At 36.8% G+C, this 23,083-nt stretch overlaps 1 protein-coding gene across 1 annotated transcript; it reads right to left on the minus strand.

The window, feature by feature from the left end:
- Positions 1 to 3,136: 3,136 nt before the first annotated feature.
- On the minus strand, positions 3,137 to 22,852 carry LOC135108438 (nucleolar pre-ribosomal-associated protein 1-like). The gene is made up of 15 exons (XM_064019459.1): positions 22,599 to 22,852; positions 21,534 to 21,708; positions 20,869 to 21,014; positions 19,284 to 19,484; positions 16,374 to 19,016; positions 14,310 to 14,609; positions 12,367 to 12,704; positions 11,118 to 11,337; positions 10,496 to 10,623; positions 8,704 to 8,907; positions 8,038 to 8,258; positions 7,318 to 7,516; positions 6,244 to 6,432; positions 4,085 to 4,720; positions 3,137 to 3,655 (listed from the first exon to the last, which is right to left on the minus strand). The coding sequence occupies exons 1-15, from the start codon at positions 22,648 to 22,650 to the stop codon at positions 3,413 to 3,415; spliced, it is 5,895 nt and encodes a 1,964-aa protein (XP_063875529.1). The 5' UTR covers positions 22,651 to 22,852; the 3' UTR covers positions 3,137 to 3,412.
- Between the last annotated feature and the right edge of the window lie 231 nt (positions 22,853 to 23,083).

Genomic DNA, 23,083 nt, shown 5'->3' on the forward strand with positions numbered 1-23,083 from the left:
GGAATTAGCTTGAGTTTAGAACGAAATTAAGGAATCTGGATTTGATAGAAAGCAGGTGGAGCGTGAAGGGAAGGAACTTGGACTTAAGGGAAAGCAAAGTAAATCAAAAGGTATAGATGAATAAGTTGATAAATATACGTACTAGTATAGAAGATCCTGACCATAAACGGACGTAGATTTGATTCCTTAAAAATACGCAGAATCGCATGATTGCCTTGCTGATTAAACGACTGGCTTAGTGTTATGAACAGATATTTCACCCACCAATGCCGAGTGATTCTGCTACCATGGATATTTTTGTAAACTTCATTACTTGAAAATTAATATTTCTACAATTCTTGTGACAGAATGCAACAGCAACAAATGAAAACATGGACCAAGAAAAATGGATTATGTGCTTACAACTCTATCATTTCTTATGTAGGAGGGGCACCGGCCAAGGGCAACAAAAACTGAAAAGAGAGAGAAAAAAAAAAAAAGGCCCACTGAGGTGCCGGTCCCAGAAAAGAGTCGAAAGCGTTAGTCTTGAAGCCTCCCTCTTGAAAGAGTTCAAGTCACAGGAAGATGGAAATACAGAAGCAGGCAGGGAATTTCAGAGTTTACCAAAGAAAGGGATTGATAGCTGATGATACTGGTTAACTCTTGCATTAGAGAGGTGGAGAGAATAGGGATGAGAGAAAGAAGTCTTGTGCAGCGAGACCGTGGGAGGGGAGGCATGCAGTTAGCAAGATCAAAAGAGCAGTTGGCATGAAAGTAGGGGTAGAAAATAGCAAGAGATGCAACACTGCGGCGACGAGGGAGAGCCGTCAGTTAGAGTTGATAAGACGAAAAACTTTTGATTTCAACCTCTCTAAAAGAGCACTATGAATGGAACACCCCCACCCCCCCTCAAACATGTGAAGAATACTCCATACATGGACAGATAAGGCCTCTGTACAGAGTTAGTAGCTGTGGTGGTGAGAAAAACTGGCGGAGACAACTCAGAACGCCAAACTTTGTAGAAGCTCTTTTAGCTAGAGATGTGATATAGTCTTTAGTTTAGATTATAAGTAGAGTATAGACCAAGGATGTTCAGTGTCATTGAAGTAGAGGGATAGTTGTCTGGAAGACTGAGTTGAGCTGATAGATGAAGAAAATGAGTTTTTGAGGCATTGAACAATACTAAGTTTGCTCTGCCCCAATCAGAAATTTTAGAAAGATCAGGTCAATCATTCTGTGGCTTCCCTGCATGAATTGTTTACTTCCTGAAGGGTTGGGCATTAATGAAAAGACATGGAAAAGTGCAGGGTGGTATCATCAGCATAGGAATGGATAGGACAAGAAGTCTGGTTTAGATCATTGATAAAATAATAGGAAGAGAGTGGGTGACAGGACTGAACCCTGAGGGGACACCACTGTTACTAGTTTTAGGAGAACAACAGTGACCATCTACCACAGCAACAATAGAACGGTCAGAAAGGAAACTTGAGATGAAGTTATAGAGAGAAGGGTAGAAGCCATAAAAGGGTAGTTTGGAAATCATAGCTTTGTGCCAGACTCTATCAAAAACTTTTGATATGTCTAAGGCAACAGCAAAAATTTCACCACAATCTCTAAATAGGATGACCAAGACTCAGTAAGGAAAGCCAGAAGATCACCAGTAGAGCAGCCTTGATGGAACCCATACTGGCGATCAGATAGAAGGTTGTGAAGTGATAGATGTTTAAGAATCTTCCTGTTGAAGATAGATTAAAAAAATTTAGATAGGCAGGAAATTAAAGCAATAGGACAGAAGTATGAAGGATTAAAATGGTCACCCTTTTTTAGGAACAGGGTTAATGTAGGCAAACTTCCATCAAGACGGAAAGGTAGATGTTAATAGACAGAGCTGAAAGAGTTTCACTTGGCAAGGTGCAAGTATGGAGACACAGTTTCGGAGAACAATAGGAGGGACCCCCTCAGGTCCATAAGCCTTCTAAGGGTTAAGACCAGCGAGGGCAAGGAAAACATCATTGCGAAGGACTTTCATAGGTGGCATGAAGTAGTCATAGGGTAGAGGAGAGGGAGGAACTAGCCCTGAATCTTCCAAGGTAGATTTTTTAGCAAAGGTTTGAGTGAAGAGTTCAGCTTTAGAAATAGATGAGATGGCACTGGTGCTATCAGGTTGAAATAAAGGAAGGAAAGATGAAGAAGCAAAGTTATTAGAGGTGTGTTTGGCTAGGTGCCAGAAGTCATGAGGTGAGTTAGATCTTGAAAGATTTTGACACTTTCTATTGATGGAGTTATTGGCTAGATGGATAACAGACTTGGCATGATTCCAGGCAGAAATATAAAGTGCATGAAATTCAGGCAATGGAAGGATCAAGTACCTCTCTATCATGTATAGCACAAGAACCAAGGTTTGGAAGGTTTAGGCTGAAAGAGTGAGGAATGCGAGCCTTCATGCCAGACACTACATATCACCTCTGTTATGCACTCAGCACAGAGACGGATCTCTGATGTGGAAGCAGTAGTCATTCTTAGGAAAATCAACATAATAATGGTCCCAGCAGTTGTTTTGTTAGAAGTGCAGGTGTAACTCAATAAATGTGTCTATGCAATAAATTTTTCTTCGTGTGTATCTTTGATAAATCCTTTGTATTCACTTAGGTGTAGTACACAGGGCCTAAGCTATAGGAATATGTATATTCCAATGAGGTGGCCCCTCTCTCTTCTTCTTTGAAGTGTTTAATTTCAATTTCTTTTTATCTTCCATCACATTAGGTTTTCTTAACTCTGGCACCATCTGTGCCATCTGTGTGTGTGTGTGTGTAGATAGAGAGCACATAGCCAAAGGGTATGAACTGTTTTAAATGATCCCCTTCCTTTAAGTCAACTGTTGCCCTTCACATGGAAGCTTTTATATGCTGATAACTTAATCCACCAAAGATTAGAAGAGGTGGAAGATGGAGTGAAAAAAACGCATACATTGGCGGGAGCTAGTCACCTAATGTTGGGGTGGATGGTCCTGCACCAAATGTACTGTGGCCTATTTGCACTCAGGCTGATCTGTCTTGAGGATCATCTGACCAGAGTACCATCTGTCCCAGTACCAAGTGACTGTAAACCTGCATTAATTCCATGACTTTCTAGTTTGAGTTTACAAAAATAGAGTAAAGAAAATGCAAATATTTAATTGCACCTTAATGTAGAGTACATTTTGTACATAATGACCTAACAATGGAGAAACATCACAGTTATAAACATACAGCACTCCCCAGACACAGTGCACTATATGAGCTCCAAGGTTTCCTTCACAGTAACTGCTGGAATGCACACATATGCACACACACATACACTATTTTCTGTAAGGTGAACAAGAGCTTTAGTATGAAAGGAAACAATACTAATATGTCATCCACCTACATATCTCATTATCTTTGCTTCTCTTTAATTATCTTCCTAATACATTTAAAAGCTTCAAAACAGCCTCCTTCATTTCAATAATGCCATGATGACTATTTTCAGCATCAGGTTGACTATGTTTGACTTTCTGTAAAGTGATACTGAGGGGCTCACTTCTCCATTTCTCTAAGAAGTCTTTACTTTTGGTTCCAAGCAGCTTCACCTCTTCATCATCACTCATGGTTCCTTGTAGATGCTCATGCAAAATGTTCCATTGAATCCTTTGAAATACCTGAAATTAAGTTTTTTTTTGTTAAGATGAGTAAGATTTCATGAAAGTATTACTTATTGGAAAGATGAGCCTGAATTTGGTCACTGAAAAATTTCATGTACTATAATGTATATAATTCAACATGAAAAAATAGCAGAATGCCACTTATGAGAGAGAGAGAGAGAGAGAGAGAGAGAGAGAGAGAGAGAGAGAGAGAGAGAGAGAGAGAGAGAGAGAGAGAGAGAGAGAGAGAGAGAGAGAGAGAGAGAGAGAGAGAGAGAGAGAGAGAGAGAGAGAGAGAGAGAGAGAGAGAGAGAGAGCAGATTTAAATTCTTATAAGAAAAAAATGAAGATATTGACAAGTAAGGAAAGAAAATGAATGAATGAATCAAAGACTGAAAAGCAATTTATAGTAATAATGATGAAAACTTTAATCTATATCTTACTTACCTGTTCTTTCATAGTATCTGGAGCCAGAGCTGCTAAGCGTATCCTCTGTTTCTTACTTGATGATTCTGCGATTGTTCCAACATAGAGCACAACTTCTGACACAAGTTGCAGATATGTTGCCAAGGTAGTTGGTGGAGAATTTGCGATGACAGCTGGTAAAAGCAGCTTGAGAGTATTGAGGTACTCATGAATAAATAAGGGAGGTAATAATTTCTGCAATGGAACATTTGAGTCCTTCAACTTTTCATCTTCTTCATCCATATCTGCATCAGAATTCTCTGGGCTTGAATAACTTTCTAAATCAAGTTTAATTCTCTTAGGATGATAAATAATGATTTCAGGACTTGTCTTCGTTTCAGCATGACTATCATCTAGTTCTAGTAACTGTTCCTCAGGAATGTCACTGGCTATTATATCTTTCCTAGTAGTACTCTCAAACACTGTTTTCCAAAGAGTATTCAAAACTTTCACTACACTTGATAGAAGCAGCAGATGGCTGGATTTGCTGCTTGGGAGATCATGGCCATCAGCTGATGACACTGCAGACAGCACAGTTAAAAGACTATGCTGCCTCACAAGCTCAACAGCACCAAGAGGAATGCGCACCATTGCTTCCAGCACTTCAAGAACCTGTACCTGGAAATTTTAATCTATTATTAGGCAAAGCTATGGTCATTGATGAATTTCACATCAGACAAAATATATACTGTACTTTTAAGTATAAGAGATAATCAAGTCAAAGCATTTCAAATCTAAGGAATCACCAAAGATTATCTTCAATATGCATAGGTCTAACATTTGAGAAGAAATTATCTTATTTTGTGTTTGATTTACAATGATATGTACAATTTGCATGAACTCCAATAAGGAGAAATTATTACTGTAAAACTGCTTTTAGCACAAATGATCCTACTTGTGAGAATGTTGTGTATCAGTGTGAGGTAATGACAGTGATAAGGGATGACTAGTTACCCTGACCATCACCTTTTATACTGAACCTGGCCAAACACCACTCCTTGACACTGCCACACTTTCAACAATACTATCATCATGTCTGTTTTACTTATGATTACAATTAGTAATGGATTTTTTTTTTCTCCTTGACACCTCTTCAACTTTTCACAATGTATGACTTATCAACAATCATGGTCTAATTATCTGCATGCAGTAATATCCATATCCAGGGCAATCCAATCCCTAGTCCTTAATAATATCTCAAACAAGTAAAAGAGGGGGCTCAGTAATGATCTTTGGTATACATCCTACATTTACTATAAACTCTCAGTTTTCTAGCCATTCACTCTTACTGTGCTCACCGGACAATCTCTTTGGGCACCCTGTCAAAATATTTTGCAATGTCAATGCATATCAAATACAAATATTTTATTTTTCTCCTATATCTTTTGGAACTTGATATAAATGTAATATACGTAACTTGTGCCACAAATCAGAACCAAAGGAAATTGCAAGTCTACTTTCTGCTTTATCAGATTCTCAAAGATTTCCAGCCTCTCATAACTTTATCAAAGCAAAAAATGTTCTGGCCTCTACTGATGCCATGAAGTTTTGATTTTCACCTTCCTTTGCTGAGCAAGTCTTCAACTCTATTATCTTTAATGACTTAGAACTGTGGATATGTAAAGTCATTTGCTTACCATCTTCCAGATAACTCCAACATTATGGAACTCTACCTAATCAGCAACACTGAAACTTTTCTCCAATGTGTTCCTTATCATGTCCTGTTGGTCCAATGCTACCTATGGAAGTGTTTTATCATTTTTAACTAAGACTGTGCTATTTTTTTATATTTTTTTAAGGAAATGTTACAGGTTGCCATTGACTTATGACTGCAACTGGTTCTGAATGACAGGTTATAAGTCAGCCTATACAGTAATTACTGTACATATTATGATGAGGGCCACTATATTGAGCTGCTGAGTGACAAGGAATATAAGCAGGAAAACAGTAGTGAAGAAAGTTTTAGTGATGACATGAGTGAGGAGGAAGAGGAGGAGCATTTACTAAATCCATCTATTGCAATCAAATGGCCAACACAGTCATGGTCGTAAAGGGAGTCAATTGTAAATAAGAAAGGTCATAAGTCGGCAATGATCTGTATTATTGTTTTTTTATGCTGCTCACAACTGAAAGATGATTACCTTAAGCTCAGTGTCAGCCGAAGGGGCCTGAAGCATCCCCATCATGAGGGTTGCAGTGAAGCTTCTCTGGCTAATTTTGTAGTCAATGATCTGACGAATTCCAGATGAGAGAATGGAAAGCAGGAATGATCTATGCTTTCTACTATCAGTTATATGTGCAGAATTGTAGAGTCTGAACAATTCAGGAACCTGAAACAAAAAAAAAAAAAAAAAAAATATATTAAAAGTCTTATTTGCTGGAGGGAATGTGTTTGTGTGTGTAGTCACCTGTTGATTTACTTGTAGTATGCAGGATATGTTATCTGCTGCACTCATGTTATCTAGTTTCCATACTTACTTTTATCTAACTCTGACTTGAGCTCAAAAATGTTCTTTACTTGCACCACTTTTTTAAATTAATCCCTGACATCAATGCTTTCTACTGTAATTATGTATTCATATGGTGATAAGAGCCCATGGAAGTATAAAGGCTGATGATGATTGTACAAAATATAAGACACTTCCATTTAAAGGGACTGCCATGTGTAAACCTAATGGCTTCTTGCAGCTTCCTATATTTTCTTATGTTCTTATGCAAATAACTAGCACATGCTCAAATAATTTCAAAGTCTTGGCTAGCAAAATTATATAAGAATTATACAAAAATTATACAAAAAATGTGACGAGTACCGAGGATACATCATATGATTATGTACTAAAACTTGTCTGACAAGTTGACATCTCAGTACTGACTAGAGTTCATGAAACTGATATTTAAGTGATAATACATACACCATAAAATATTGCAGTAATTGTTGGGAAGCATTTCATATTCATGACCATTAACAGTTAATTTATCTTAAAGTCAGTTAATCTCTTTTCAGCTGTTCATTCTGTTAAGAGACATGCACTGTACTTCTGTGTTGAAGTTTTTGTCATGACTGTCCTCTAATTCTAAACCTAACTTATTTGATTTTTGTTTATTTATTTTGTGTGTGTGTGTGTGTGTGTGTGTGTGTGCTTTGTAATCAAACCAATCAATTGCAAGCACTGCACTTACAGGTGAATTCCTAACAATCTGACCATGTCACTTACAAAGTACAATTTGAAATCAGGCTTCAGAAAAACGTAGTTCAGAACTACGTGATACAAAGGATGCTCTGGCTGAGATAGAAGCTGAGATGCATGGATGAGGAAGTGAGTTGTCAATGCTGGTAGGCGCCGCTTCTTCCCATTCAAGGCACAACTGACAACTCCTACCATCCAAAACCATGGCAAACTTAATCTTTTATGTCTGAAAAAGAGGAAAGAAGCAATGAGATTAAGAATTAACTGTACTACATTAAGAAAAACACTGCAAATAGGTTTTTCTTATAGGCATTTCCTTTTGAATCTATGAACTGAAAGCTATGTACAGTGGTAACTCCTGATTCAAACTTAATTTGTTCTTTAGGGTTATTCAAATTGGGAAACAATTTATCCCATTCAAATTAATAAAAAATAAATAAATAAATAAAAAATAAATAAACAAGTAAATAATCCATTCCAGGTCCTAAAATTCCCCTATTTTTTCTTTCATTATTCTTATGGGTTTATGTTGTGCCCTAAACATAGAACTCAATGAAAATAACCAAAATTATAGAAGATAATACAATAAAAGGAAACATGAAGTACCATATATTTTCGTGTATAAGACGGCATTTGATTCATCCCAAAAAGACACAAAAAAGTGGGTCTTCCTATGTGTCAGATACAAATGACCATGACCTTAAAATTTCATGCAAAATACTACTGTAAATAAACAAATTATCATACCTTGATTTCTCCATTTTATCAACCATGTGTCTAAGAATGGCAGCACCCACACCCCAAACAGGCTGCTGATGTGATGTAAGGGCTATGAGGCCCAGAACAACTGCACCAGATTCTGCATAATCAATTTCACTTAATCTTTCTTCTGTAGCCAAATACAACATTAGTGGCAGGAGAAATCGAACATCATAGAGTGTTTTGTCCTCCTTGCAGATATCTGTTGGCTAAAGAAATAATACTGTAAGTTTTCAAAGCTAAATAAATTTTAACAATTAAGATTTTTTTTTATCTTACTACCATACACATCACATGTACACACACATACGCACACACACATTGCTGCACTGTCGAGATGAATACAGCTTTACCAACATTTACAATAACTGGGAGAGGATAAAACAAAATTTTTCTTATTTTCATTTAATAAAGATTAAGCACCCTCTATCTTAGGGTCTGATATCAAATACTGACAGAAGGGTGATCTTTCTGGAACAGTTGGTATGTGGCATATACCAAGAAATATGATACAAGGTGAGAATTCTTTATCCAGAATCCTAAAATCTAAAATGTTTCAATTCTGAGCATTCATATGATACAAAATTCTTAACTTGCACTTGAAAAATTCAATCATACATTACTTTTGCATTACTTCAGTAATAAACTACATACCTCCAAAGGCAGCCTTGTGTTGAAATTATAACAGGTGTGCAGAATTCTGTCCATGTTCAATAAGCCTAGCACTTGTTCTGGCATAGGATCTCTGAAGAGGCCAATGGTTTGGGATTTCACACCAAAATGAACAATAGCAGCCTTGCCCCACAAGACTGGTTGGTAACTGGTCATGAAACCCTTCTTTTCATATGTGAATAGCAGCTGTTAGAAAGAAAAGAGATAATATGACATCTTATTTAGTTATGCTGAAATGCTCAACTTCAAATAATCAATAAAATAAGTATGTAACTCACATGATTAATATAACAATTCCACTGTTATTTGATACATACAAATCTTGCAGGTTTCTTGTGGTTTGAACATGAATATCATGAATCTTATTTTCAATCAGTGCATACAAAGCCAATGTGCAGCTGGCTACATAAAGTCTTGTCAAACTGACCAAAAAGTTTCATTAACCAAACAGCATGGCAATCCATTCACCACAACTTACTTTTTATTAAATGAGACTATTACTGCAATCTGTCACTATATGCACACTATTTTATTGATGAAATAAAAATCTATCACCTATGCATATTGTTAACACTATAAACAGGATATAATTCCAAAGCTTTCTTGAATTTCTTATAAAAAAAATTTACCCTTCATCCAATTTGTCAAGTTTTAAGTTGTTCATGGTACTGGAGAGAGAGAGAGAGAGAGAGAGAGAGAGAGAGAGAGAGAGAGAGAGAGAGAGAGAGAGAGAGAGAGAGAGAGAGGAGAGGGAGAGAGAGAGAGAGAGAGGAGAGAGAGAGGAGAGAGAGAGAGAGAGAGAGAGAGAGAGAGAGAGAGAGAGAGAGAGAATGATTAACCAGAAAAGTCCAAAGTAAGATGGCAAGTAAATATTCCCAAGTTGCAAAAGCCTTTTCTCTATTAGAAAAGACAAAAATGAAACCAACACTACTATGCAGTTGCAGTTAAAGATTGGGTTCATAATAGTGTGAAAAATTACCAGCTTCCTGCAGAACTTGAATGTTGGATCTCTGACCAATATGTTGCAAATGTTGACCAATAAGGCACCCATTGTTGGGTGAGACAGAAAGATATGCAACAATAACTCGTAGTGGATGACAACTTGAGAATGCACACCCCCACAAGAAAAAAGTTTCTTATCAATGAATTGTCAAACTTGAACCAATGTTGCATGAATGTATAGAAGGCCAGTGTCTATCCTGAGTTGCCCAGCCCAATTTTCTGCTCTCCCAAACAAACAAATGAAACTATTAAAATGGTGCATGGATGCTGACATAGGCTGAAATTTTTGTCCTCCTCTTTAGTGTTAACTGTAGTCTTGCAAAGTAAAGTTATTTATAACTGACAGCTTTGTGTGATGATACATGTGCATGTGCATGTAGTTATTTTAATGATCAGACTAAATTAATAAATAGATAGCATTAATGCTTACAAATGTCAATGGAGAGTTTTGTAAGATAGTTGGTCACACTCATGTTGCCAAATCAATGTAGAGGGAAAAATTAATGGATAAAATTATACTTAAATGGTATAGTATATGGTATACTGTGACATATAAAATTTAACAATAACATAATTAAACTGTACAAACACATACACACTGACATCCCTCTCAACAACCACCAGCAAATGTCTCTGTGGCACAGTTGCCAGGGATCGCCATCAGGTGAAACCTCCTGATAACTGGTAATTATGATAACACTACGTATAACTAAAGTATGTGGCCTTTAACTCTAAGGTAGGGAAATATGTACGAGAAGAAAAAGGTCCATACTTTTAGAATTCGTTGATCCAGAACTGACATTGATGCTCCATATGCCCCAAGCAAGATGGGCACATGGCTCTCCTGGCACACTGTTTCTTCACAATCTACAAGTGTCTGCTGCAGTGACACCACTTTTTCTGTAAAATATGAAGGCGCATTCAAAAGTTATTGAACTTACAATTACCCTGGCTTTAATTACTTGCATGATTTCATATATTCCTGATGTGTTCCTATTGAGAATTATTACAATGGTCCATTAATATTGGGCTTAGAGTACTGGGCTCAGTCATAGTTGAGAGGACCCAGATTCAAATCCTGAGCCATCTGATGTTGCCCTTGTTCACTTTGTAGAACTGCAATCTGGCAGGAATGGAAGGCCAGCAATCCTGCCCTCCTGTATGTCAGTATGATTCTGTAGGAGCAAAAGTCCAACAAGTACTACTTTCCTGTGTGTGTGTGTGTGTGTGTGTGTGTGTGTGTGTGTGTGTGTGTGTGTGTGTGTGTGTGTGTGTGTGTGTGTGTGTGTGTGTGTGTGTGTGTGTGTGTGTGTGTGTGTGTGTGTGTGTGTGTGTGTGTGTGTGTGTGTAAAGTAGCAAACCTAAAAATACATAAACTAGCAGTGATCTCATACCTTTCAGTTTCTCCCATTCCTCCTCTTGATTGAACATGAGCGTCAGATACTGAGAGTGCCCAATGATCATTTGGTAGAGAGTATTTATGGGAAGAACACTTTCTCCATTTTCATTGTTTCTATTGTTTCTATCCTTCTTATATATAGCTGAAGACAACTGGTTGAGGGTCTGTATCATGTCAGGACCTAAATTGGGATCAATAATTCCAATGCGCAAGACCTGAAAGAAAAAAATGTAAAATCAAGCTCAGTGATGCCAGCAAATGTAACTGTACATGCAAAGTAAGGCAGGAACAGGAATATACAGCTGATTAGAATTATGCTTGCTTAACTCTTTGTAAACAGTGATTTTTATCATTGTATGGCTATACTTCACATGGCACCTCCAATGTGGATGTGAAGAGGAAACTGTAGATAACATGGTATTGCTGATTTTAGAGTAAGAAAAATTATTAAGAAGAAAAATTAAGAAGATTGAAAGTCAAGCATTACTGATGATAAACCTGATGGAGGTGATAGATGGAAAGGTTGAATGGAGAGTTAATTACAGTGAATGAGCATAAATATCTTGGTTCCATCCAGTGTAAGTATGGGAGCAAGATGGAAAGACATCAAATAGAACTCTGTAGGAAAATGAAATGGTGAGATAATTGGAGCATTTGAGGAAGGCAGTGTACAAGAAGATAAATAATGCACTACAAATGGCATAAGAATTCTGATGGTAAAATATACAAACCAAACATTGATGTGGAATAAAAAAGTTTTTAAGTTCATGAATCAAGGATGAAAATTTATTTGCTGAGGTAAGTTATGAGAAGACTCTTTTCTTTCTCAATTCTCCTGTACTTCATCTTTCATGATTCAGAGTAAATTAATTATGGAGTGATGGAAATGTAATAATGGCAATTTAGCATCCTAAGAAGGTTTGAGAATGGAAAAGAACGGATGTGGGTGAGTAAAAATGACGTAAAGTGAAGGACATTGTAAGTATAAAAGATGGGAGGAGTACTTGATTGTGAGAATGTGATATGAAGATAAACAACAGCAAAGTAGATCAGAGAGAGAGAGAGAGAGAGAGAGAGAGAGAGAGAGAGAGAGAGAGAGAGAGAGAGAGAGAGAGAGAGAGAGAGAGAGAGAGAGAGAGAGAGAGAGAGAGAGAGAGAGAGAGAGAGAGAGAGAGAGAGAGAGAGAGAGAAAATATAATAAAATAAAAAATAAATAAATAAATAACTTCTATCTTCAGACACACCTGCTTGACAAAAGAGGACCAAAGTTTGTTGCTGGTAAGGCTGCTCTGAAGTGAAGACTCATTTATTTTTGGAATAACTTCACTCACTAGCCCAGCAACACTCAACAAAAGATCTGACCATTGGTTTTCTTTTTGATAAGTAGTCCTGATGCAACTCAGACAGATGTGGAGCACCGATAAATGTTCTTCTGGTAGATCAGCTTGGGATACTTTACGGCCAGACTTTGACAACACTTTAAATACTGGTAACAGAGACAGCAATTTCTTGGGTGGTGGTTGCTTCTTGATGACTATCTCTTCATAAAGCTTGTGGCAAACATCAGTCAGAGTCTCCTCATCTGTAATGTATAATATGTTGTTGCAAATTTTATTAACATGTGCAAAAGTTTTCAGATTTGTACACACCAACATCAAAATATTATACTGATTAAAATAAAACAAATTATATCATAGTTATCAATAATTTCCCACACTAGATGGAATGAGTTGAAGTTAATGGCCATGGGTTAGAAATATTTAGCTTCAATTTAAACATTACACTACATGATTCACATAAACTTGAAAGCTAAAATCCTAAACCATAACCACAATCTTACATGCTGTCAGCCCTTTACACATTTTCTATTTTGGAGTAACTAAAAACAACTATTCTAAAAGACAACAAACTCTCCCCCCAGTCTTCAAACACTAGTGTAAAAGATCCTATGCTAGATATATGGGTTTCCTCCTGTTCCCATAAATTAAAGTACAGTATGGAAGATAATCAGTAACTCCTCCACTCAACCCATTAATGGCAAGAAATATCAAATCTGTGCCCTTTACTGATGATCTTTAACATCTAACAATGGTTTTCATTACTGCATGCATGTGTTGCCACTGAGTTCAAGTTGCAATCCACCAGCCAGTACTAGAGATATGTGAAAAAAAAAAATTACTGTTGAGGGGGAAAATCAAGCAATTATTGGAATATGTATTTTCTTTGCATCAGAATATAGCAGAAGTTATGTAGTTTCCATTTTTACCTGAATATATATATAAAAAAAAAAGGTAAAGTAAAATAAATAAATAAATAGGAAAAAAAAAAATCATATGAGTATTAAAGACTTTTGTGTGATAACATCACATGACAGCACACTCCAACAAAAAGCTGAGAACATTATATTTATCCATCTTGTTTTACATCTATTCATTGTTGGAATTTGCAAAAAATATTGCATCCTCTGTTTGCTCAAAGAAAGTAGATGGCATATGGGCTGATTTTAGGCAGGAAAGAAAAAGAAGAAAAAATACATAAATAAATAATAAATAAATAAATGAATAAATAAATACAATTAATGAATGAATGAATAAATAAATAAATAAATAAATAAATAAATAAAATAAAGGAAAATAAATAAAAAATAAATAAATGAAATTAAATAAAAAAATATATAATTTTAAAATTTTTACTTTTTTTTTTATGTTAATCAACTAAGTGATATTTTAACCAGATCAACCACAACACCATCCTTTGAAGTTAGAAACAATAATATAAAATTTAAATAACCTGGCTTTCCCTTAAAAGAGGTATGACAAAGCAATCAGGTAACAGCAGATCAAGGTTACAAAATCCTTCCTGGTCATTTGGATGATCATTAGTGTTACGTATGTTTTGGCTTGGATCACCATGTATGTTATTTTTAATGAATACTGATCATCAACAATGTTATGTATCACAAACTCAGTCAAATTCACTTAGTCAACCCACTACCATTCCAATAAAGCAAGGAGATAAACACTGATGTAGTAACATATTTGTGGGATTAAAGCACATTTTTTCTTTTAATATTTTCTTAAGAATATGTAAAAAAAATTTCTGACCCCATGCAATTTTGTTTCTGAACTGGAGCACCCAGTATATGTAGTTTAGTGTACTCAAAACTACTGAATGGCCTCAGACTTACCTAATAATTCCATCCTGAAGACGTGTGGAAGTAGCTGACGTGTTTCATCTTCCTCACCTTCAGTATCTAGGACCCACATCTTTATTTCATTCAAAACCTTAATGAGTGCTCCAGTTGCAGTCTCAGCAATGTCACTCTGATTTAAAAGTTGTGCTAACAGAGGAGCCTGATGTGGCAAAACAGTTCCATGCTTCTTAAGATACTTAGCAAGAGTGTGGCTGTGCTGAGGATGCTGCTTTACTATATGGCAACATAGATCTGGACATGGTGGCTGGAGCTGAAGCAGAGATTTTAAGTCCCCTGAAAGTGAAACAAATAATTAGAATATTGCTGACAGCTGGTCTTCAGAAAAATACTCTTAACCAGATATCAATCTTTTGTGAAATTTTACATTATGAATTGTGAATTAATTTACAGTGATATTCTAAATAGTCAAGTGACAAAACCATAAAGCACCTCATACATACACAACACTTCAGTATGTCAGGTTTATTACCATTTGAACTAACAAAACCTTTTGTAATCTTAAATAAGGTCCCTGAAAAAAAACTCAAGTATTTGCTTTAAAGTTCATCTGTGGATGTAAACAAAATTTGTCTTATTTATGTAATTGTTGAGCTAAATGAAGAAATATAAGTATTTCTCAAGGGAGATTGAGTTTCTTTCAAACTCAGTGGGCCAGTGGGCAGCAGGGCTGCCGACTGGATTCTTTCTCTGAATGAACTATGATTTAAGAAGAATATTGAGCACATTTCCTCTCTACTAATATTATGAACATCTAGAGACTTTAAGAGGCTTTCAAATTTGGTAATAAACTGCTTGAGGTTGGTAATGTTAAGCTTAGGTTTCTGCAAATTAGTAATTGCATGCCTCCCCTCCTCCCGCGGCCTCACTGCACAAGAGTTTCTTCTTTCTCTCACTTCTATTCTGTCCACCTTTCTAATGCAAAAGTTAACCAGTATTCTCAATCATTCATCCCTTTCTCTGGTAAACTCTGGAACTCCCTGCCTGCTTCTGTATTTCCACCTTCCTATGACTTGAATTCCTTCAAGAGGGAGGTTTCAAGACACTTATCCTTCAAATTTTGACTACCGCTTTGGACCCTTTTATAGGACTGGCATCTCAGTGGGCTTTTTTTTTTTATTGGATTTTTGTTGCTCTTGGCCAGTGTCCCTCCCCCCCCCCGCCAAAAAAAAAAAAAAAAAAAAAAAAAAAAAAAAAAAAAAAAATATCAGTCACCACAGCATATCTAATTCTTTCTTCCCTGCAATGAGTATCTTTTAGTAGTTGAATGACAGGTTACAAGATGTTTACTTTATAGGTGTGAAACACCTAAGCACTAAGCACCAAACAGTACACAGGCCTGAGACTTATTAAGATAATTAGGTGAGTTGTCTGCATGAATGTAGAGATCAGACTGTTGAGTTGAATGGTTGGTTGCTGTGCTGGTATGTAACTGACTGACTACACTTGGTATGTGCCTGTAAACACTCAGAAGGGAGTTTGAATCCCACTTGACCACAGATCCCTGCTAATTAACCCACCTGTTGAAGCAGGTTCTTAGATTTAAACTGATAGTAAACACCTATCACCATTATCATTACTCTGTTGGAATGTGGTCAGGTACAGTCCTCTGAAAATTTTTTTTTGTCACTTAAAGGGAATGGAGAAAAATCAAATGACTGAAAACATACCAAAGTAGAGTGCAAGTTAGAGGTGTGGAAGAAACAGTAGAGAAACTCAAAGATGAAAGATTGAGATACTGAAGAAATATGAAACAGAGGAATAAGTGGGACATAAAAGAGTGTGCGGACATGGAGTGTGTGGCCAGGAGTGCATGGAGAATCTTCAGCTATGATAAACTCTTGAAGCTTTACAGAACACACATTATAGTAGAGTAGATAACATTAGGTTTATAAACATTTTAACATATGTAATTTACACTTATTTTTCATTTCAATTGCATATACAAACACTAAATGCAGTACACCATTGAAGGCAAAGTATGTATGACTTATAAAATAATTGGATATAGATTACTTTAGAAGGTTCTAGGAAACTCACCTGTAGTAAGCTGTTCAATAGTTGCAGGACTCAACACTTGAATCAGCAGTGCTTCAGCATGCTGAGAGATAACTTCTTGAGAGGCAGATACTTCCTTAACCCTTCCCCATTCAAAGAACTTTCTGAACAAGAGTTCAACAGATTCTTCTTTTAACTTCCTCTTGGCACTTGTTGTTCTTAAAATAAGTTTTAGAACCTCAATCAAAAGGCTTTCTAAGGTATCAGATGTAGAACATGGAGTTTTAAGGCAAGTAGTGAGCATCTGTTCAGCTGCTTCATAGCTCACAACTGTGTGAATTGACATAATGAAAGGTGAAAGTGGGTCCCAATAATTTACAATGTCATTTCTACTGAGGTGAACTTCTAAACCCTTCATTATATTGTGAAAGTAGGGAACTGTTTTTGAGACTAGTTCTGGATGCTTTTCTAAAATAGTTGCAATAAAATCCTGAGTCATTTCAGTAACTGGAGAGCTTTTTGTGGAAAATGGTTTGTAAGCTTTTAATATTCTGGGATGTTCCAGCACAGTCTGCAGTACATATTTGGCTTTATCAGGACTGTTGCCCTCAAGTAATGAGTAAATCTGTCTCAAAAGATCCACATATATTTTCTGAACTTTCTTCTTGTTTTTCTTAATATCTGATTTCAAATGTATGTACAAGAGAAGTTGTGAGATGATCAAGTCAAGATCTGATGCAGATATCATTTCTGTCAAAGTTTCAAAATCTAATGACTTTTCTACAGATATCACATCATTAGTCATAAAAAGGTATTTCAGTATTTCTGAAAGGCTTGGGTTTTCTCCTAAGACATTAATATTTTGTGATTCGCCAGTGCTTTCTCTGCACCAGGCTCTCAAATAGTCAGCTAATGTTGGTGTCATAATCTTATCATTGTGAAGAAGAAAAGCAGCCAGCAATTCTGGATCATTCACAGAATACTGATAATCAGTAATTACTTTTGAAAAGTAATCAATATAGTCTGGATCTGATTCTTCTTCAAGCAAGTCAACTGCACCAAGAACCAATCGAGAAAATGGTAAAGAAACTGAAATGCTTGAAACTTCTTGGTTATCTGCAACTTCCATAATTTCAAATGAATCCATAAAAGAACTTTCCATCTCCTCACTGGTATTTTTCTTTAACTGACTCGTGATCTTGATAATAACATCTGTGTAGTGATGAAGGGATTGCACAGTCTTCTGAATTATTCTGGTTAAGAAAGATGTAAGTTTTGCCTCTCTTTCAATTGTTATGTGTCTTAACCAAAATTTAACACTTCCATCATAATGTGCAGGTAAGCCTACTTTAGCAAGAGCATTTGACAGAATTCTGAAGCATTTCTCAGTTAAAAGAACCTTGAGATCTTCATCTTTATTTGTTACAGTTGCCTTTCTAGACTGAGCATATGTACTTATCAATCTATATAAGATATTTTCTTTAATTTTCTCATTATACTCATCAACAGTTGCAGAAGTGTCAACTACAATTTCCAGACTTTGCTTGCTATGAGCTATAAGTTCTAGACATAGTACTTGAAGTTCTAATTTTTCCTTAGTCCTCTCTGAACTGTCATCATCACTTGTTGGTAACATCTGTATGATGCCCAGCATCTTCAATGGATCCACAACCTCATGTAAGGCTTCTTTGGGCTGCAGTTCATTATACAGACTCAGGACTTTGGCAATATTTAGAAGCTCGCTGATTTTATGTGGCTGCTCTAAATTTTCAACTGAAGATAATTCCTCTTTACTGATTTTAGTTGTTTTCTGATGTGTAGCAATTTCCCAACATCCAATAATGGGATCTGGCTTTAACACCTTGAAGACCATTTTCATGACTTTTTCTTGAGTATGGTGCTTTACTTCCTGTGAGAGTTCCTTGCTATTTTTTATGTTCTCAATGGTCTCCTTGGTTTTGGATAACATAGTGAGCACAAGCATAATGCCAGAAAATCTGACTAAGCTGTCACATGATTCCAACAAAGACTTGATGTAGGGATGTATGAGTGGCTGAGGTATGATGCATCCCACTGTTCCTTCAAGACCATGTGTTTCCAATTTCAACCAGGGTGTCTGATTGTCAATGATGTGAGTTACCATGTCCATAAGGGAAACAAAAGCTCTTGTTGGTCTTGGCTTTAGAGAGCTTTTCAAAGTGGGAAGATATGTCTTGAGAAGGTCAGGACACTTACCCAAGAAAGAACTCATTAATTCACTCTCCTCTGGACTTTCCCATGGTGTCTTTAGATTAGACAAAATTTTATAGACACACCAATTATTTGATTTTATTGATCCTCCTTGAACCTTTTCTTTAAATACAATGCCATGAGAAGTTGAGCTGCAGAGAGTTAACAAAAATTTATGAAGAACTTCTTTGATCTGAGCTCTGTCCTTCAAAATTTCCTTAGCCAAGTCACTCTCTAAGTCCTCAAGATTCCCACCTTTAGCAAGTTTTCCAACTGGCCCCATCCACTTATAAAGCTCAAGAAGGTATTTGGTTGTTGAAGGTGTAAAAATGTCAATCTTCATGGTCTTTGTGACACTTCGATTCAGCAGCACTGACTCATGCATAATCTTTAACACATTGATGACTCGTTCACAAGGATCCCAAACAAGACCAGGAAATATGGCTGGCAGCAAGTCTAAAAAAGAAAAAAACTGTTAATATGTGAAGTGGCAAATCAAACCATTAAAAATAATTTTATACCTGACAGGTTTTGCTATTCATCTTTTCAACCAGTCAATCTCAAGCAGAATTTTTCCTTCTTCACTAAAACATGCTAGTTTCACCTGTATATAAATCAGGTACATTGGATGACATGAACAACTACAAACCAATATAAAAATTTCAGTCACCTATCCCATATTTCATCAGTGCTCATTATAATAACTTGGTGGTCAATACTTGCCTTTTTTATGAAGAAATTGCTTAATGAGATTAGGTTCTTCAGAGGAATTCAGGAAGGCCAAAATTAGGTAAATACACCAAGAACGAACATCAAATACATCCTTCAGACTCTGGCGATGTGCAATGACACCAATATTGATTTTTTCCCAATCCAATGTAGATAATACTTCATTTGCAGCTTCTCCTCCAATCATAACCATTCCTGAAAACCAGAGATTATGAACACGGTTAAAGATTATCATGTTTAGATTTACAGAGATCTATAAAGGAAATGTTTACAAAAAAAAATTAAACTGCAACAGTTGAATCACTAGGCAAAAAAATTTGTAAATAAAACAAATTAATAAATTAATTAATATATGTATACATTGCATACATACATACATATGTCAAAAGTATGCGACTCCTGCTAATCAATGAATATATTGAGGAACTTATATGAAAGAATGTATTTAGTTAACATTTTAATACTTGGTAAGGTTGCCTTTCATTATCTTTACACTCTTAAGACATCTAAGAAGTAACAGAGCAAGGTTCTTGAGTGTATCAGGTGAGATGTTGTCCCAGAACTCACAAATGGCAGCTTGGGTACTGAAGTGACTGTAAATCCCTCTTGAAAATGTGCCACAGGTTTTCAACAAGATTCAAATCTGGGCTATTGCCCAGCCAATCCTTTATAAAGGGTATCATGCAGTCCTCAAGCCAATGGGTCACAGATTTTGCTGTGTGGGCAGGTACACCATCTTGCTGGAAGATGCTGGCCTTGGTGAACTCCACATAACTTCATCTGACCATAGCATGGAGGATCAGGCTTCCTCACTCTAGGCAAGATATTTCATGCAAAAGGCAACCCTGCCATCTCTCTGTGCCTCTGATAGAAGAGGTTTCTTCCTTGGTGCATGGTTGCTCTCCTTCAGAGATCTTGCTGTTGTTTGTGGATTAAACTCTAAGGTATCCTTTATTGATATTCAACACCCCTTGAGAAGTCTTCCTTGAAACATCCTGTCCTAGGCTTCTGGGATGGTGTCTCCAGCCCTCCTCCCTCCTGAAATCGTGCCATGTTTTTCTTGACTGTGGACTTGGCCACATTCAACAATTTACTGGTTTCTTTAGTTCCATGGCCTGCCTTCTTTAATCTAATGATTTGGGCAATTACTTCTTTGGTCAGTTCCTTTGTAGGCACCATGGTAATGATGCAGTTCCTGTGTAAAAAGGCAAGGTCCCAAAGAGGGGGTTACCTATGCATCCTCTCCCCTGGGCAGTGTGGAGGCTTTAGGCTAGATTCTCTCTCCTGTTCTGCTCTGCCTGCCCAGTGCAATGGCAGGAAGTTGTCAGTTACTTTGTATCTATATAATTTCACCTGAGAAAACTGCATTTTTTTTTCATAAGTATGCTGCTGTAAGGAGTAGGGATTGCATACTTTTGATGAGTATATATATATATATATATATATATATATATATATATATATAAAACAATCACAAAATAGTACAAGTATAAGTATTTTTCTTGCTTTTCTCTTGCATAATTAATATACATCTCATCATTATATACAATATGAAAGAAACCATTCTCCATTTTTTTACCTGTGAGACAACGAAGTACAGACTTTAAAGCTCTGTTGGTACTTGTCGATGCAGTGAGTTTGTAGATGCTTGTTTCATGATTGTGAAGTAACTGTTGAGTTATGTGAAGACCAACATGACTGTATTCAGTTAGCTCACCAGCAATACTGAAAAAGAAATTGGCTTTTTTATGCAAGAATTGCTTTCTTCCACACATGTACAAGATGAGGTGAAAGGTTTCATATTCTATTATTAGTGGTCCCCTTATAAAGAACAATATCAACTTACTTTATCCCAGACACCTTCCATCATTGTGAATGTTCATGCTTAGGTCTGCACAACTGGATAATAGAAAGCTTCCCTTAAACAAGATTTTAATTTCAATCTCTTTTTGGTATTCCACTCAACATTACAGCTACTTCAAATCAATACATCTGTAACTTATCCATGCTACTGCCCCTCACCATATCTGTTCCTCCTTTGTTTTACACACCAGAATTCAATCAATCTTAGCTTTTAATTTATTTTTTGTCTATCTGTCATCTAAATACATCATATGGGAAGAGATCAAGTGTCTGGGTGATGTGAACAGAAACACATGAACAATGTATGTACTGATTCATGTACATGCTACATTGTTGCTACTACTACTATTACTACAATAACTTCAATATAACATTTCTTACTTTAAAACTATGTGACCAAGAGTAGTAAAAATTGTGGCTAACTCTGCATGGGTTCGCTTCTCTGCCAGCAAAAGATCCAGGATTTCATTACATCTCCTTGAGGCAAGGAGCAAGCCATGGATGATGCCTTGTGGCTCACTACTTTCCTCCACTGCGGTATTGAATTCATTCAAGGCTGCAAAAAGAAATTAGATTTGTAAATATAGTAAATCAAAACACAAATACTATTCTGAAATCACATGAGGAAGTTTTGGTAGAGGAAATTTTGTTTTCTGTCACTTTACCTCATGGGTAAGTTATAATGTCATTAGGTTAGGTGAGGGGGATGAAGGGGAGCATAGCCCTACTGTTAGGTTAGGTCAGGGGGTGTCAAGGGGACCAGAGCCCCCCATTGGGTTAGGCTGGGGAGTTGAGGGGGCCATAGCCCCCTTGTTAAATTAGGTTAGGCTAGGTTGAGGGGCACACAGCCCTCCCGTTAGGTTAGGTCAGGGGGAATCAAGGGGTGTAGAGCCCAGCCATTAGGTTAGATTTGAGAGGCTGAGGGGGGGTGTAGCATCCCTGTTGGATTAGATTACGTTAGGTTATATAAGGGGGATCTAGGGGGCTGAAGCCCCCCTGTTAGGTTGGGTTGGGTTTGGGACCACATATTTTACTCATATTTGCTCCTTCAGCTCAAATTTTTTTTTTAAAAGAATGACTTTACCCGTAAACTTTTCATGATGGCCAAATTTCACTTGTATTTGCATTCCCCGCCTGAAAATCCTGCTTTCCCACCAGGTACCCAAGTTTGTTGGGGCTAGGGAGGGTCGACAAAATATATAAGATGCTATTAGTACTATTTATCAATTCTCCAAATGGAGATATCTACACACCGATGCAGGTGTCAAGCTCATGAACTAAATAATGTCCACTTGCTTTCACCAGCTCAGACTAGCATATACAGTGATAGAGAACAGTGCACACTGACCTGCTACCTAATTCTTTTGTTAACACATATTTGCCCATGTCAGAACATCAAAATAACCCACTGATAGACTACATGGCTCTACAAACCAAGAGCATTACCAGCTATTGGGAGATTCCCCTCCAGTTCCTTGAGGAGCGCGTCAACCTTCATCTCTGCTGGTGTCCTCTCGCCGGGTTGTGGAGTCACTGGGGATCAGGACGTGTTGTCATAGCAGCTCAGGGCTGTCGAGTCACTAGCTGCAATGACGATACCACACACTATACCTGCTTTTCTACTGTCACTGTCTCGGCTCACTGCTCACACCACCACATGTTCAAACTCCACGTGCACCACCAGGCTCTCATCTAACACCTTTTAGCCGAATTTTATTATTCTATCTCAGCGTAATATCACAAAGTTTTTTTATGTACAATTATTGTTATTTTTTTTAGGCAAACATACATGATGTTTACAATATTTTATTTTGAGACTCTGGAAGACTATACTGAATATGCAAATAAGAAAAGTCGGCAGAAATAGAAGTCTGCTATCACAGCAATGTTTACAAAACTTAGTTTGTTTCAACTACTGCAGTATGACTTGG

Source organism: Scylla paramamosain, chromosome 17, assembly GCF_035594125.1.
Source record: "Scylla paramamosain isolate STU-SP2022 chromosome 17, ASM3559412v1, whole genome shotgun sequence".
NCBI lineage: Eukaryota > Metazoa > Arthropoda > Malacostraca > Decapoda > Portunidae > Scylla > Scylla paramamosain.

Excerpts from the sequence above, each read along its gene's own strand:
- LOC135108438 (XM_064019459.1), bottom strand. The coding sequence starts at position 22,650 with ATGAAGGTTGACGCGCTCCTCAAGGAACTGGAGGGGAATCTCCCAATA. Across the intron at positions 19,485-20,868 it reads TGTACTTCGTTGTCTCACAG|GAATGGTTATGATTGGAGGA; the intron begins GTAAAAAAATGG and ends TCTGGTTTTCAG. Across the intron at positions 14,610-16,373 it reads TATTGAACAGCTTACTACAG|GGGACTTAAAATCTCTGCTT; the intron begins GTGAGTTTCCTA and ends TTTCACTTTCAG.